Genomic DNA, 15,904 nt, shown 5'->3' with positions numbered 1-15,904 from the left:
TAATATTATAAAATGGTATCTATAACCCAAAAACATAGTTTTTAAATTAAAAAAAAACTGCCCTCAAAATGAGTCAAGGGGTCATTCATAAGTTCTTAAAGTCAGAAATAAACTACCATTTTTACTTAACAATCTGCCACTAGTTTTCCTCTAATTAAATCACCAATAATTATTACAATATAAAATTTATTTATTTATATACAATTTTTAATAAATATTTCATCTATATAAATTTTTGATCTCTTATTGTATATAGTTTTCTTTAAGCTTCCACAGCAATTTTGCTTGGCTTATTCTTAACTCTTTGTGGCCTCTCTGGTACTTCTTCTGCACTGTTCTCAGCAAGTGTATCTGTAGGCACTTCGGGTAGCTGATCAGAAACATCTAGAATTGCTTCCAGCTCAGCTTCAATAGCCTCATCATCTTCACTTGTCAGTTGCCCAGAAATCAATTCATCTATCTCTCTTTGTTTCTCAATACCCTCCTGGGTTTCATCCATAATTTTTTCTATTTCTTCAACATTAAGAATTTCATGAACTTTCTTCAATGCAGCATTGCCAGTTTTTAGTCCCTCTAATACCTGAACAATGGAATGTTGGATTGTAAAGAAAATATGCATGTACATCTTCATCAATTTCCTAACTCATAGTACAGAAGTTGCTGTGTATTTTTTGTACCATAAAATAATGAGATGAACAATGTGGTATTGACCAATGTTTTTCAATTCAAAATGACTAACAATACTATTTAATTTATTTTGCCACTAAATGACAAAAAACAGGCATTTGATTGACATGTTGGAATTATTTTTATTGTATATAAGTTGATTGGCTATAGGTTAACAGACTTTAGAGAGAAAATGTATGTACCATTAGTCAAAAATAAGCAATAACTTCCCAGGGGACAGAAAATAGACAATAATTGACTTTAATATGAAGTAATCCAATTTTGAAAATACAGTTTTTCACTATTACATTATTTATTTCGAAACTATTTTCCATAAGATGTACTAAACATCAATTAATCATAAATATAATTTAAAATAAAACTTATTATGTATATGATGTGATTGGGTATATTGGGTTGTCAAAAATCAGTTGGAACACCAATTTGATAGCTATCCTCTTGGTGATACTAGGTGGTAATATAGAAAATAAGTTTACCTGTACTTCTATTTGTGTAAATTCGAGATCATGTGTTAACAGCTCTAACTTTTCTAGCTGTGCATCTGTGTTTTGAAGCAATTGCTCTTGGTACCTCTTTTTTTTCAATAAAAGTTTTGCCCGCTCTCGTTTATCTTCAGCAAGAAGTTTCTTAGCTAACTGTCTATCTCTTTCTAGGTTTAGCTCTATTTTTTTCTGATATTGTTTTAATTTATCTCTTTGCTGCTTTAATTGTAAAACTGCTTTATCTTGTTCAGTAACTCTGCTTGCAGGTTTTTTACTTTTACCAAATAAGGCACCCATTTTCTTAAATTACAATACGAGGAATATACATTAGGTTTGAGAGACAAAAATAATCTCTTTATTATTTAATTCACTTTAATCTTATTAAAACATCACATTTATCAATGTTACTATACACGTAAAGTGATTAGGCAGTGGACTCGACTACTTTGACAAACGTCAATGTTTTTTTTAACCAAAAAATGATTTGTTTACTAGTCCATTTTACCCGAAATCATTTTTTATAGCTTTAGTAGGTTTATAAAAGTTTAAATATCTAAAATAATACAATTACAATTTAATAAATTATGCATGGTTTTTATGTCATTTTTACATAAATGTTGTTGCAACCAATTTTTCTTTTACGGTTTTTAAAAAGTAAAATGCCTTTAACTTGTACTTGGCAAATTTTTACCTTATTTTATTAACAATTCATCTGTGATTTTGGTAGATTTCATAGTCTATATATATATTTTATATATTCTTGTTACTTTGTGACCCAATTTAAATTTGAGCTTTTGGTTGACATTAATCCATAACTTTCTTAAAATTAAATGAATTACTAAATTTATAATGTCGAGATTTACACAAGACTGCCAGTTGAGGTCTGTTGAGATGTCTGAAAATCTCCTCTTGGTACTTCATGAGCACGGGCCGATCTCTGGGCTGCTGACTGGCGAAAATAATCTACCGCGAAGCCGTCTTTCCGGGAGTTTCTATGCTCAGCACCTATGCTGAGGTCCACTCTTGCCTCTACAGTGAGCTAGGGCTTATTGGAGAGGCAAGAGTGGACTCGATGTTCCTTAGCAAGGTCACTGGGTTGGCAGGTTAGAGCAAGTCTTGACCTGCTACGTAGAAGTCGTGTCTTCGAGCTCCAAACGAGGATCTTGGCTTTACCGCCCGAACCGTGAGAATGATAACCTATGTAGAAAACACCCGAACTTCAAGCGTTAGCTTACCGCGAAGGTATGCATTACTGATGGGAGATTCAGCCACTAGTGATGTCCTCTGTCAGAATATCTGACATCCTACTGACGGGCTTCATTTAGGCTTACTTTGGGTATGGAGCTCTGCCCACGTGGACTAATATTTCTCGCCATTTTCGTGGGAACAGTATGAACAACGTAAAAAATAATAGAGATCATAAAGAGAGGCAGCCAGGCTCCAAATCGGAAGCCAGTCTGTATAGCTGACGGAACGTCAAGACCGGAAGTTGGCGAGGAGCCAAATCCAACCGAGATGTGAAATAACTAACTCAGTCATTTTAGATTAACTCCGTCGTCGTCGAGTGAAAATGACTTATCTATCCGCAGAATACGAGAATTCCAGATGCCGAAGTGCCCGGATGCTAGTAAAGTAAAATTTACATAAAAAATTATAAGCTGAATAGACTCAATTGCTCAGTACTTCACAATAAGGCAGACTTGTTTGAGAAATGAAACAAAAAATCTCCGATCATTCCTGCTGTTGGCAAATTATAGACTGATCACTGTTATAATTTGATTGAAATTTTTGGCTATTAATAAAAATACATACCACACGTCACACACAATGTTTCAAATAAAACAAGAAACCGGTACAGGTTTAGTTAATAACAAATGTGCTGACATCTTTTTGTTTCATTTTTATCGATATCGCAAGATAATAATAAATAAAGAATGTTATTGTCATTTATCAATATTCAAGATATACTTTGCGGGACTAATCGGTGCATAGATATTTTTTGAACATACGTTTAAGTTTATTGCCTTTAATTTTAGTGACATGAAAGTTAATTTAATAATAGAATATTAAAATTTTATTATTAGTAAATATTTATATTAAATTTCGCGTAATGTTAGTATCGATATTTAAAAAAAATACTAGTTAAAACACGAGGATTGAGTCTTAAGTAGAAGTCACAAGTTTATCTTAACAAAGAATAAAGACAAATAAAGAAAAAAGTTTAACATTGTAACTAGAGTTTATGGCGAAGTCTCCTGAACAGTACGGTGTTGGGATTCTTATAATTTGTAAGTAATTTACTGCATTGCCTCTTCCCAGTTGTATTAAAAATGTTCTTCTTATTTTGAATATAACATCAAAAGAAATAATTATGTAATAAATAACTATTATCATGCATAAAATTAAAATTCTGATGTTTAGTATTAAAAACATTAAATAAATCGCCGAGAACAGTTACATTTAGTATAAGTTTGAATTTAAAGAACAAAAACTGTGACTTTCTAAAGTGAATATAACAATGCATTAATAAGTTTGTAATGTTATTTTATATTTATTGATAGAATTTTTTATATGATAATTAAAATAATAGTGTTATAGATTTTTGTTCAGATTGTCTATGGTTAGGTGTCCCCCGTTAAATGTCTGAATCCCGCATATATAATAGCGTGTTTAGTTTATGTTCATTTATTCTGGTTTGTGCATCTGAAAAGTAAAGTAATTATAGTAATCTGTAATATACAACTGATTATAAAATGACTAACTGCATTGCGCTGGACTGTGAGATGGTGGGCGGAGTATCTAATCGGAGCGTACTGGCGCGGGTATCGTTGGTTAACAGTTCAGGTGTTTGCGTATATGATAAATACGTGAAACCTACTGAGACTGTAACTGATTATCGTACTTCTGTAAGTGGAATACAGAGACATAACTTGGAAAATGGCGTGGACTTTAATGTTATCCAAAGAGAAGTTCAGAATTTGATTCGTGGTAAAATTTTAGTAGGGCATTCATTGGAATTTGACCTTGGCGCCTTAAAACTTTCCCATCCAGCACGGGATATTAGAGATTTGGCTACTTACGAACCATTCAAGAGGGTGAGTTTAACATTGATATTTTATATCAATTTATATTAGTTATAATATATAAAAGTGATTAATCTTCCTTACCGTATGATTGTCTTAAGGCGGAAATATGTTTCGTTATATCTTACTCATTGGCTTAATGAAGCAGCTCTCTCCTACAATTAAGCGACCTCTGAAGAAGCATTTCATAAGCGCTCCACTAATAGATGGCGTCTCGGTAAACTTTAACTAGTCTCGCAGATTGTCTTTAACGTGAGATATTTATTACGCAGTTATTCTGTGATCTAGTTTTCGAAGTTAGCTGACTTCACTCCATGTGTCGCGAAATACGCGATGTTTCGGACGCGTGGTTAATGCAATTAAATGTATTAAACCTCCTTTGTCACCCTGACAGTGTACTGTCGCTATGCTATTTTTACTTTTTTATGAGAGATTATGTCAAGATGGAAAAAAGGTGGGGACCGAATTTTATTCGGGAAGACTGAGCGAGCATTTTGAGTGAGGCATATGTTGGCGCACGGAGTGTGCACGTGCGGAGGAGAAACCAACATGCGTTGATGAAGTAAGAGTTGGCGCACGGAGTCACGTGTGAGAAGTGTGATGTGGTGGAGCCGTGTTGTGCTGTGACCGATTGGTAAAACAGTCACAGGCCTCACGTGGTAAGATTCTTGAACGATGAGTGTTGGTTAGTATTTACCCTTGGCCCGGGTAAGTTGCAAAAACCATAGGTAGATTAATTGGTATTATATGATGATGTATAGCGATAGATAGCTTAAAGACCATGTTGAGATGATGGTGGTTGTGGCCGGTCTGCAGGGGCGAGTGTGGAGGACCCTTCCGGATCAGTGATCCGGTCTTGTTTGTTGACAGTCTAGGACGACGAGCTCTACCTGATTTACATTAGAGCTGTGCTCTGTTTTCTGGGACTCTCGGGTGTCCTAGGTAGAAGTCGATGTGCTTGAAACGGTGGGTCCACCTGTTCTATATGGGAGCCGTGTCCAGTTTTCTGGAACTCTTGGGTGGATCTGGGAGTTTCGTGATCGGTGTTGTTCTGTAGTGATGTGAATTGGTAGACATCAGTGGCTGGAGCGTAGTTGGCAGCGGGCGTTCCCGTTCTTTAGGGGTCGTGCACCCCGTTTAGTGAATCCCGGGTTGCGTCCGTGTGTCAGTGCGGGTTCGGTTACATGTATTGGTCTCGATTTCTCTGCTTACACCAACGTGCCTTAGTCGCCAAATTGATTTCCTATTGGAATCTAAAGATGACATGCGAAGCAATGAGATTGTAGTTTACACTATTTATAACTGTAGTCTCGCTGTAGTGTTCTTATACAGTATATGTAAGGCGGCTACACAATGACTTAAAAATTTACAGCGCTCTTGAATTTATGACATTGTTTACAGCTCAACAATGGACACCCTGCATCGCTTCAGTTACTGGCCCAACACTTTCTACGACAAATCATACACCAGGGACCGCACGACTCGGTCGAAGACGCTAGGATCGCTATGAAAATATATCAAACTGTAGCCAACAATTGGCGTTAAATATTAAATGTAAACATTTTATTAATAAACTAATAAAATTTTAATTTTTTCTATGTGATAAGAATGATTGTTTTAGTCGACTGAAAGTTTGCTGTAAAGATTATTCTTGCCCCTCAGTTATATTATTTTGAAGTTATGCGAACATACTGTCAAGATAACATCATGCAATACTGTATTACGTTCAGGCACTTCGGTAAAATATATACCAAGATGGCGAGAAAGGAAAAGGTATCTCTCTCTCTCTTCGTCTGTTAACGCGATCTATTTTAGCATATCAGGAGGCGCCACAGATGCGATAACCTTTTTAATTATGGGATAAATTATGCAAAAAACGTTTATACTTCTTCGTATAAATGATAAACCGTATAAGAACCAACTGGTTTTCCCTCTAACACCTTTGGCTAGTCTATGTCACGAAAAAAAGAAATTCTTAATTTCTGGGTACAGTCGGTAAAATAATTTGTTTTGATAATTTCTACGAAAAATTCATTGAATACAAAGTAATTTCGTTTCTTTCTATTTACTAGCTTTGATATATTCTTTACATTTCAAGTTAGTCTGAATCAAAATTCAAATGATTTTACGAATTTGCAGGAAATAAAAGTTTTAGGTAAGCCATATAGTTCAAAAGCGCAGTGTAAATTACATAGAAATATATACGTTAATGATAAATGTAATCGGATTTGTACAATATTACAAATAGATTCACACGGTTCACAAAAATTGTGCTCAAACCATAAGTTCGAGGACTTCCGCTTCCGCGAACTCATTTCAATAAAACTAACAGCCCGCAAGGCAACGAGAAAAGTGGTGCAAGGGGACAACTTTTAAGTCGTGACAGCCAAAAATTACAATTGACAAAATATCAAAATTTTTAAAAAGCTCAAAAACATTTTCTTGCCAACAACAACAAATAGTAATTGCATATTATATATATTCAGAAGAAAAACATTAAATTATTCTTGTCCATGTAGTGTTTTTTTACAACAAATTAGATAAAATGTATGGTACCATTAGGTATATAAAATAAATAATATTTGAGTAGACCCTTGGAGTAGTGGATTGTTCCAGCGCGCTTCAGAGAACTTTGTTAATGTAGAAATAATTTTTAGTTAAATTGCAATTATTCATCCAAGTGGCGCGATACATTTGCTCCTTCCCCCTTCCGAAAACCATGCAAGTTAAATATACTAACAAATTATTATATTAAACTATATTTGAAATATAGTTTTCAGATATCAATTATAATGTATATTTTGATATTATTTTAGTTATCGTAAAAACCTAAAATGGAATAGACTAGTTGAAACAGGTCGCGTGCATAACAAGATTATTATTTCCACCATCAACTAAACAAGGGCCGTGCAAGTACTATAATATCACATAAATTTTAATTTTGTTTAGCGTCGATTGTATCTTTTTATAATGTCAATCGATCTATGTAGCACAGTTTGTTCGTCCATAGGAGAAAGGAAAGGGGTTGGCCAAGGGTTGAATAAAAACAATGAAGTATTTATTTTTTAAATTTAATAGAGTAAGTAACGCTTAAAGGCTCATTTCATACACGAAAATTTATTCTCAAACAACATTCTCAATAATATAATAAAAATTATAAATACCTGAATCAATCCTCAGTGGACTCTGGTATACAGAAACAAATGACCTCCCTAGGGATAAAACAGTAGAGGTAGCTACAATTTACACATATTATTGCTAAGGCGAAATGACAAGTATATATCTAGCTTAAAACGTACATGCATTTACGTTAACCAATTAGTTTGAAGTCCTAGGTAAAGTTCCTTATTGCTACCCGCGACTGCTACGTTATGTCACCTCGAAACCGTTGTGGGGTGTTCTCTTAATGTTTCCTGGCTGCCAGTCTTCCATTTCATAGGTAGGTGCCTTAATTTCAAAAGTACCTCTTTTGTGAGCGACGACAGGTGGTTGCTCTTCTGGAATCTTCTACGATTTGCCAACTGAAAAGTCCATCGAGAAGCTAGAAACTAGCATGTGACAAAAAACTGTTGAATTCACATGTGACAATGATAGACGGCAAAATATAACTTTAACCAAAATAAGTTTTAAATTGCAATAGAAATTCATTGTCAGTCATGTGTTCCAAACGGATTAGGGGCATTAGAATTTTTACAATGTAGCATCAAGTCTACAACTCGAACAAATCTATAATAATTATTACTTCAATTGCAATTTTGATAATTGATTGTTAAATTTTTGTAAGAGTTGTGGTAAGACCTTTTGCTACATAATAAGTTTTTTGATTTGGATACCTGCAAATACATAGATGATCGGAAAACAGCATCCAATATTGTGACAAGAGGCATTTGGGGTATGCCTCATCATGTCCTGTGACAAGGCATTCATGTAAAGGCAATGTACAGACAAAGCGGCCGATTGACGTAATCCACACTCAACCCCGGCGTGTTACAATGTGGTGATGTTCAAAATAAAAGCATAATTCTCCAAATTTCCATTTCCCTACAATGGCGATTTTCGATACAAATCCTAACAAATACCTGGCATTGCTTAATCCAGAAGGTCGACTGGCAACTCGCAATTAGACGACAGCAAAACATTGATATTAAAAATACCTCAGAACGACGCCGAGGCACACTGCACGTCCGAGTTCGTTAGTAGGTCCTCTAGCACTGCCTCGCATTCGTCGCGTATCGTCGCGAATGCGGGAGTGTACAGGATTTACCAAAGAACATTTTCCCAACGCTCAGCCCCCGGGGCAGCTGTTCAAAATACCAATTAAAATACCTGCCAAGTCCGTCGGTGTGACGACGACTATCGAATCAATGTAACGGGGTCAACATGACTCCCATATGAGTGCCATATACCGAAGTTTTATTTTGGTACGTAACTATCAGCTGCAAAATAACAGTGTTCACTTTATTACTTATTATTCTTTATTCATATTGTTTTTGAGGAAAGGAATGAGTTTTGTGTGAAATTGTCGTTAGAAAAAATGCCACATGTACCTTTGGATGAGCTGTAATAGGAAAGGGGAATGAGCATCAAGCTGCATGGGAACAGTTTAATTGTAGAACAATGTATGGGGGACGCGTTCAATATACTTACCGGTTTCAGGCGCTTTTGTGATACCTATCAGTCCGTTAGTGGCGTTCGCGGTCGCGGGAGCGACGACGCGACCGCTCGTGAGGAGAACCTGTCGGTGAATTCAAATTCCATCTTAAAAACTACACAACTCTTTTCTAACACTATTTAAAAAAATGTGTTCTATCAATAAGTTTCTACAATTATTTCTATTCTAATTTTGACAGTGCTTACAGAAATCTCATATCTATACATCAACAAAATACAATTGGAAAATATGAAGTTCTTCAAAACCAAAGTTGTGCTAGACACCTGCATGATGAGCTGATGATGACAGCATTTTTGGTCTAGTCCGTAATAAACACGCACGTTTATTTTTACAAAAGTAATTTTTATTTCATATTGTGGGTTAAATTTTCACTCTGCACTGATTTTTTGTAATAGAAATAAATTGTTGACAATTCATAAATATCCATGTAATTTAGATTTCATTATTACTTCTTTTGTAGATGTTTGTATATTTAGAGTTATCTCAGGTTACATGACTTTTTAAAGTTTTGGAACCCATAATTATTTATTTACACAATTTGTTTTGCATGCTTGTCTAAAGAGTTAGTTGTATTTATGTATCGCAAAAAAAAATACAGGTTTTTTTAAAGTTTTGCACTATATACTTTTTATGTTGGTACTCACATTATACAGTAAACAAACTAACCTTAATTACTAATTTCACAACTACCTAAGTTACATTAGCTTATTTTATCTTATTACAGTAGATAACTGAGAAACCTTGCATGCTGCATGATGGTTTCTTAATTTTAGTTTTAATTGTAAAAATAAAAGAAATATCTCTAAAATGTCTCTGTAAAATAATAATTAATTATTTTTTGATATGCAATATACAATGTTTGCTGTGCATAGATGTTTACTGTTGATGTTTACTTACTTCTCAGTAGTCTGTCTATAAACGGTCGAAAATCTTTGCAGTGTAGTTGTTTTCTATTAGGTTTTTTTTATTGAGGTCACAGTATTTTTGGGTTTGATATAGTATATCAAATGTGTGTGGTGTGATATATTTTTTACATAAATAATAAACTAATAAAAACTTTTTCTAAAATGAAGTAACGAATTAATTACATTGAAAGGGAACTATTCTCATAAAAAGCTAGCATCAAGGGTTGGTTACGATGAGAACCTCCAGTATAACGTACCAATAAAACTATTTATTAGCATCCCAATTTTGGGCTACTAGGCACTTTTTGATATATATAAATATTTATATATATATATAGTTACATAATACAAATACATACACACACATGTGTGTAAAATTATTTACAAGTCAAACTTACGCCTTTCTCTCCGATGTTTCCGTTCGCGCTCGCGGTCCCGTTCGCGGTCCCTCTCCCGCTCCTTCTCCCGGTCGCGCTCTCTATCCCGGTCTCTTTCTTCGTGTCTACCGACTTTATCTTCTCGATTCGATCTATAAATTGTTATAAAGTTACACACATTATATGTATTTATAAAGAATGTAAGAAAATTGGTAATAAAAACCTTTTTCGATTGATAATACACAATAATTTGATAACTAAACCAGAATTAGATTGATCTCCCCTATAATATCCTTCAACTTAAAGCTATGAGGGTTTCGATCGCGCCCTAAACAACCAACAACAAATTCGTGTAAGTGTTTATTTTTCTCATGTAGTTACTTTTACAATATCCTTTATATATTAGTATAGCAATTATCCTATATATGCATATATTTATTTAAGCTTTTTTGTACACCATAGACAAGAGAGGAAAAAAAGAAACAATTCAGGCAGTCTTCTACCAGATAACCTTTGGATGGAGATGAAGAGTTGTTTTGTCATTTTAAAAATCATTGATATTATGAGGATTTATTAACATAAAAATTTTGTTAAATGATGCTGCTGATGCTTAGGATTTAGTGCTCTACCATCTTGAACCATGGAAAGTTATAAATGCCAACTATAAATCAGCATCTGTCAAAAAATAATTATGTTATTTATCAGGGGTGGATAAACTGCCAGCTGTCCTGCTACACGCAGCTCTTAATAATTTCAATATTTAAATTTATATTACCCATGTCCGTATAGCATGATTATTATTATTATTCCACCATAAAATTAACGAAATCCAAATTCCGAACATAAAATAATAACCGGCAACTTAAGTTTTATCATGAGTGCTGTCATATATGTGTGCTATTACATCTAAGCTCAATACACATATTCTGTACTTATTTTAAATAATTTCAATATGATTTTTGTAAAAAAATTCTTTTGTGTGTTTTAAATGCGTATTCAATTGCAGCTCGCAAAAATTTAAATTTTCGAAAAATTGCTTACACTATCAAAGAGCTTGGCCATCCCTGTTATATATATGGTATTTATTATATTGACAAACTTACCGATGTCGGTCCTTATCTCGATCATTACGGTCACGCTCCACACGTTCTCTGTCCCTTTCTCTTTCTCTATCTGGGCGATCCCTATCACGTTCTCTATCTCTCTCCATTCGTTCTCTATCCCTTCTGTCGGATCCTAATCCTCCGCCACGAGCGTTACGCTCCCTTTCTCTTTCCTCCCTCCGTCTCTTCTCTTTCTCTTGCTGCTCTTTTTCCCGAGCTTCGCTCATTTCTTCATAGGCTTGCCGAAGCTTGAAATATCTGTAACCACAAACATCTCTATTAGCTAAAGTTGTTATTTATTCTTTTACTAGTTCTTAAGATTAGTAAATCATTCATAATTATCAATGTATGTAATGTATTTTACGCAAATTGATTTAAAGATGATTCATTTTTTTTAAATTGTAGCAAAGTTAAAATTTTGTCAGAATTAACTCAGCTTGGACATCTCTTATAAGAAATTAATTCTAGAAAATGCGTAACTTAACCTAACACCTGTCTCTCGAGTAATTTGAAGTACATATTGGGAGGAGGGTAGCCAATGTAGATCAGCTTGGCCGGACATGTCTTAATCTGAGACACCACCTTCCTCATGAATAAAAGACTGACAAGATCAAGTAAAAATGTAAAGACTAAAATTATTAATAACATCATCAATATAATATCATACCCAACATGCTGTTTTCCAGAAAGATGGTCATCAATACGTTGCTGGGCATCACCAACAATCAAAAAAGCACCGCACACAGGACATACTTCCATTTGCTTTTCTTGCGCTGCTGCTAACTCTGCAGTCATTGACCAATGACTGAAATCATACAAATCAATAAAAAATGTGTGCTTCATGAAGGATTGCGAGTTCTTTTATCATGATCATGTGATTAATAGACAGACTATGAATAGATATATTGGAATATAAAGAGTAAGTTATCTGCTCTTACCAACCTTTACCTACATATCTTTATTTATAATTGATGCTTTCAATGAACAATATTTTTTTTTCTTCACCAGATATGATTTTAAATGGCGACTTGTAATCTTGCTTTATATTTTTTGTATTACAGATAGATATCAACGTAATTGCAATGACTGTAATAGATAGTTTTAATAGTTCTCTTTGTATATGGTATGGTAATATACAATTGATGTGACATGAGTAGATACAATTACTAATAAAAAGTTTCTTCAAAATTACATGTGTCAATATGTAATCTTTTAGTAAAGAAAAATTGCATTTTCAAAAAGAACTGATCAATTTCATGATCAATAGTTGAATAGTTGGTTAATAAATTAGTGAATGATTATTTATTTACTAAATGATTCAGTTAATAGACTAATCATGCTTAACCAAAGTTGTACAATGTCAGAGAAATAGTCTACATACTAATTACAATTTTGTGAAACAGTATTCAAATGACCAATACTATTACTTATTGTTTAATAAAAATTTTGATTGCCATACTTATTATAAAACTATCATCATATCAGCCAATAGAGGCCCATTGCAATGCATATCTGCAAATATTACCACGGTGACTGGTTTTGCACTTGTAATCGGTCCAACTAATAGGGACCCTAACCACGCCGCGTCTACCGAGTTGTCGCCTCTCGATAACGTTTCTGCCCCAACCACCGTGGGTTGCATGAGCGATGGGTTCTGTTGCTCACTACCGCTTGAGACAAGCAAGTCTTTGAGTAAGGTTGATGACCTTCACTCTTCATTTCTGATTCGATTCACGGGGAAACTCAGGGCATAGCCTTCTTCATTGTGTTTTTGGGTAACTTTAGGCCTTCTCATATGCACCCATCGACCTTATAAAACTAACCTTTCTAAACTGTAACTATAAACAAACCTGTAACAATAAACAAACCTGTTTTCTTGCTGTTTAACAAGCTGTTCTTTCTCCTCTTTCAGTCGATCACATAATTTCATCAATCCCTGCGCTTGTTCCACATCTCCTCGGGTGCCTGCCTCTTCAGCTTCCTGCACCAATGCTGTAATCTTCTCTGATAGAAGCTTCACCTTAAGTAAATCACCCTTGAGATATAATTTTTACATAATTATCTGTACATATATAAACCATTACATTCAAAAATAAAAAAAAGATTTGGGACAACTTTTTGACTTGTGAAAAACTTACAAACACAGCAGTTAAGACTGCTATCAATAGGTAATACTTAGAATAGTACATTTTTATTTCCAATTAACACTAAAATAATATATTTGTTTCAAGAATAAATGATAATAGCAAGAAATTATAAGAGTTATGATCATTCATTTATATGAAAAACTATTTTTAGTTTCATTTTACAAAAAATACAATGTTTTTAAATATTGCACTACATAAATTGTTTATTTTCTTGCTTATGTTCACTTACTTACATCTTCACTCACATTACAATGTAATTAAATTAGACAAAATTTACTCAGTTTCTACTGAATATATTACTTTATTAATTCCATATTGATTGTCATATCTACAGAAAGATAAAGCACACTATATGTTAAGTAAAATTAAAAGCAACCAACCTGTTCTTGATTTTTTTCAGTTTGAGCTTGAGTCATTGGAGGACCTTCAGGTTTAGAGTTCATAAGTTCTAATCTTTGTTTACCTTTCTGGATTTTTCCTATAACCAAACAACATAACATATGCATTACATCCATTATTGATAGTAAAAAAAATGAGAATTGTATTATATTAGTAAATACTTAAAGATAAACAAAAAAAAAGATATACAAAGTGAATAAATACAGTGATTTATTTAAATGATCTAAGAGAAAGTATAATCCCATACTTCCAAAAAATGTCTTTTTTCCATATGCATATGCAGTTGCTGGCCTTAACTATGTTCATGTTATAAGTTGATGGATTGTGCTTTATTCCAATTAGATGTGCAATGAAGAATAGGTTATAAATAATATCACATCTCTTGCTTACTTTATATAAAAAATATAAATATTCAATGGAGAAGTTACTCGATATCAGATATTTTGATATTATAATAGATTACTTACTCTCTACTTCACTGATCATGTGTCTACAAAAACGTAAAAATTCTTCAACATATTGTGCTTTTTTGTAGGAAGAATCAGCCTTTTCGAACAATTCCTTAACTTCATCATCATGAACTTTTGGACAAGCTCCAAGGTCTGCCCGGGTGTTAACAAATAAATCATGGGGGCAAAATTTTACCATGAAATATTTACAATACTGCAAAGAAAATATATTTTAATGTGACTAAAGTTATTTTATATGATTGTTTATTTCAACATCAGTTAGTTAGTTAGTTTAGAAAGAAAAATCACACATTTTCACCTTTAATTTTGTTAAAAAGTTTCATTTAACAATTTAAACATCCTCTTATATAATCAACTTTGGTAAACCATGTGATTTATCAAACACTTGCTAAACATACTGGGTAATCTGTTCAGTAAATTTCTTGAACAATGCACTAATGCATATATTATTTTTATTCATATTAAGTTTTTGCAAAGTTGTATGTACGGGATAATGACAAATTTGCTTATCACAACTTGAGTGGAATTTAAACTGTATTTCTAATTTGACAACATTGAGATTGATCAAAAATATTTTACTAATTATACTATGTACACTGGACACTAAGCTAATTCAGTATAGTGACACTTGATTTTGAAAATCAGCCTGCTGGTACAAGACAAGATTCACTGGATGGAGTTAATACCAGAAAATGCCCAACTATATTCATATTGCGTAGTTAAAACGAGGTAAGAATGCACTTCATGCATCAGCTATTAACATGGTGTGAATTTCAGCTAATGAGACTAAGTACATTGGAAAATCAGATTTCCAAGAGATTTTTCATGACAAGTAGAAGTATATAGCATAAAATACTTAAATTGAAAAAACCTTATACTCTGTCCGGTGAATACGAAGGTGTAATGTTTAGTATTATCAGAGAAAATCTTGTTATCATGTCGTGTCCTTACTACAGCATTGCGTCTAGGTATTAAGACGGGCAGATATGACTATTACATTTTTATGGATTGGCAAGATAACTGGTTTTATGGCTTAAAAATACTATGCGATGTGCGAAACCCGGCGTTTTCATAAAGAATGAATTTGCATTTCACATCGGGTTATATGGTCATATTTATGTGAGGTATCTTATCAATAATATTATAAGGCATACTTACTTCAGGGTCTTCCCAATTTGGTTTCTTAATTTTTTCGTTAGGATTAGTGTTACGATGTCGTCCCATTAATTCATCTAACAACTGTGCGGCTGCTAGGACCGCCATTGTGATTTAATAAACTCCACTTAAATGAAAACTATGATACTAAATTGTTACCGAGGTTCTAATAATAAATTTACATGACCAAGTAATTATTTAACTAAAAGAAATTAAGTTTATTAACACTTGCGTTTTAATAAGTCACTCGATGCGGAAGATAGCTACTAAGCCACCATGTTAAAATGTAGTGTCGGAAAGATTTTTATATTTACAGAATTTTAGTTTTTACACATGAAATAAAATTTGTAACTAGAGACTAAAAACAATAAATAAAATAAATATTGGTATCATACTTGTTACTAAATAGATAATTTATTTAAAA

General features: G+C 33.3%; 3 protein-coding genes across 4 annotated transcripts; 1 reads left to right on the top strand and 2 right to left on the bottom strand.

Annotated features, from left to right (window-relative positions):
* Positions 1 to 218: 218 nt before the first annotated feature.
* On the bottom strand, positions 219 to 1,705 carry Vps20 (vacuolar protein sorting 20). Its single transcript, XM_068775842.1, has 2 exons — positions 1,164 to 1,705; positions 219 to 580 (listed from the first exon to the last, which is right to left on the bottom strand). The coding sequence occupies exons 1-2, from the start codon at positions 1,464 to 1,466 to the stop codon at positions 263 to 265; spliced, it is 621 nt and encodes a 206-aa protein (XP_068631943.1). The 5' UTR covers positions 1,467 to 1,705; the 3' UTR covers positions 219 to 262.
* Positions 1,706 to 3,862: 2,157 nt separating this feature from the next.
* LOC137932132 (RNA exonuclease 4-like) lies at positions 3,863 to 5,861 on the top strand. Its single transcript, XM_068775711.1, has 2 exons — positions 3,863 to 4,264; positions 5,654 to 5,861. Exons 1-2 carry the CDS (start codon positions 3,923 to 3,925, stop codon positions 5,795 to 5,797), a joined length of 486 nt encoding a protein of 161 aa, XP_068631812.1. The 5' UTR covers positions 3,863 to 3,922; the 3' UTR covers positions 5,798 to 5,861.
* Positions 5,862 to 7,327: 1,466 nt separating this feature from the next.
* Positions 7,328 to 15,751, bottom strand: LOC137932026 (luc7-like protein 3). 2 transcript variants are annotated; one of them, XM_068775576.1, is made up of 9 exons: positions 15,484 to 15,751; positions 14,323 to 14,518; positions 13,837 to 13,934; positions 13,178 to 13,344; positions 11,977 to 12,114; positions 11,310 to 11,567; positions 10,228 to 10,358; positions 8,900 to 8,987; positions 7,328 to 7,773 (listed from the first exon to the last, which is right to left on the bottom strand). In XM_068775576.1, exons 1-8 carry the CDS (start codon positions 15,586 to 15,588, stop codon positions 8,935 to 8,937), a joined length of 1,146 nt encoding a protein of 381 aa, XP_068631677.1. In that variant the 5' UTR covers positions 15,589 to 15,751; the 3' UTR covers positions 7,328 to 7,773; positions 8,900 to 8,934. The 2 variants fall into 2 exon arrangements, with proteins under 2 accessions (XP_068631677.1, XP_068631679.1); XM_068775578.1 differs by having other exon boundaries at positions 13,178 to 13,329.
* Positions 15,752 to 15,904: the final 153 nt, after the last annotated feature.

The sequence above is a fragment of the Battus philenor genome, unplaced genomic scaffold (assembly GCF_028537555.1).
Source record: "Battus philenor isolate CCGP_79_NKW_IND1 unplaced genomic scaffold, ilBatPhil1.0.hap1 SCAF_9, whole genome shotgun sequence".
Taxonomy (NCBI): Eukaryota; Metazoa; Arthropoda; class Insecta; order Lepidoptera; family Papilionidae; genus Battus; species Battus philenor.
This window is presented reverse-complemented; position numbering and strand designations above follow the sequence as displayed.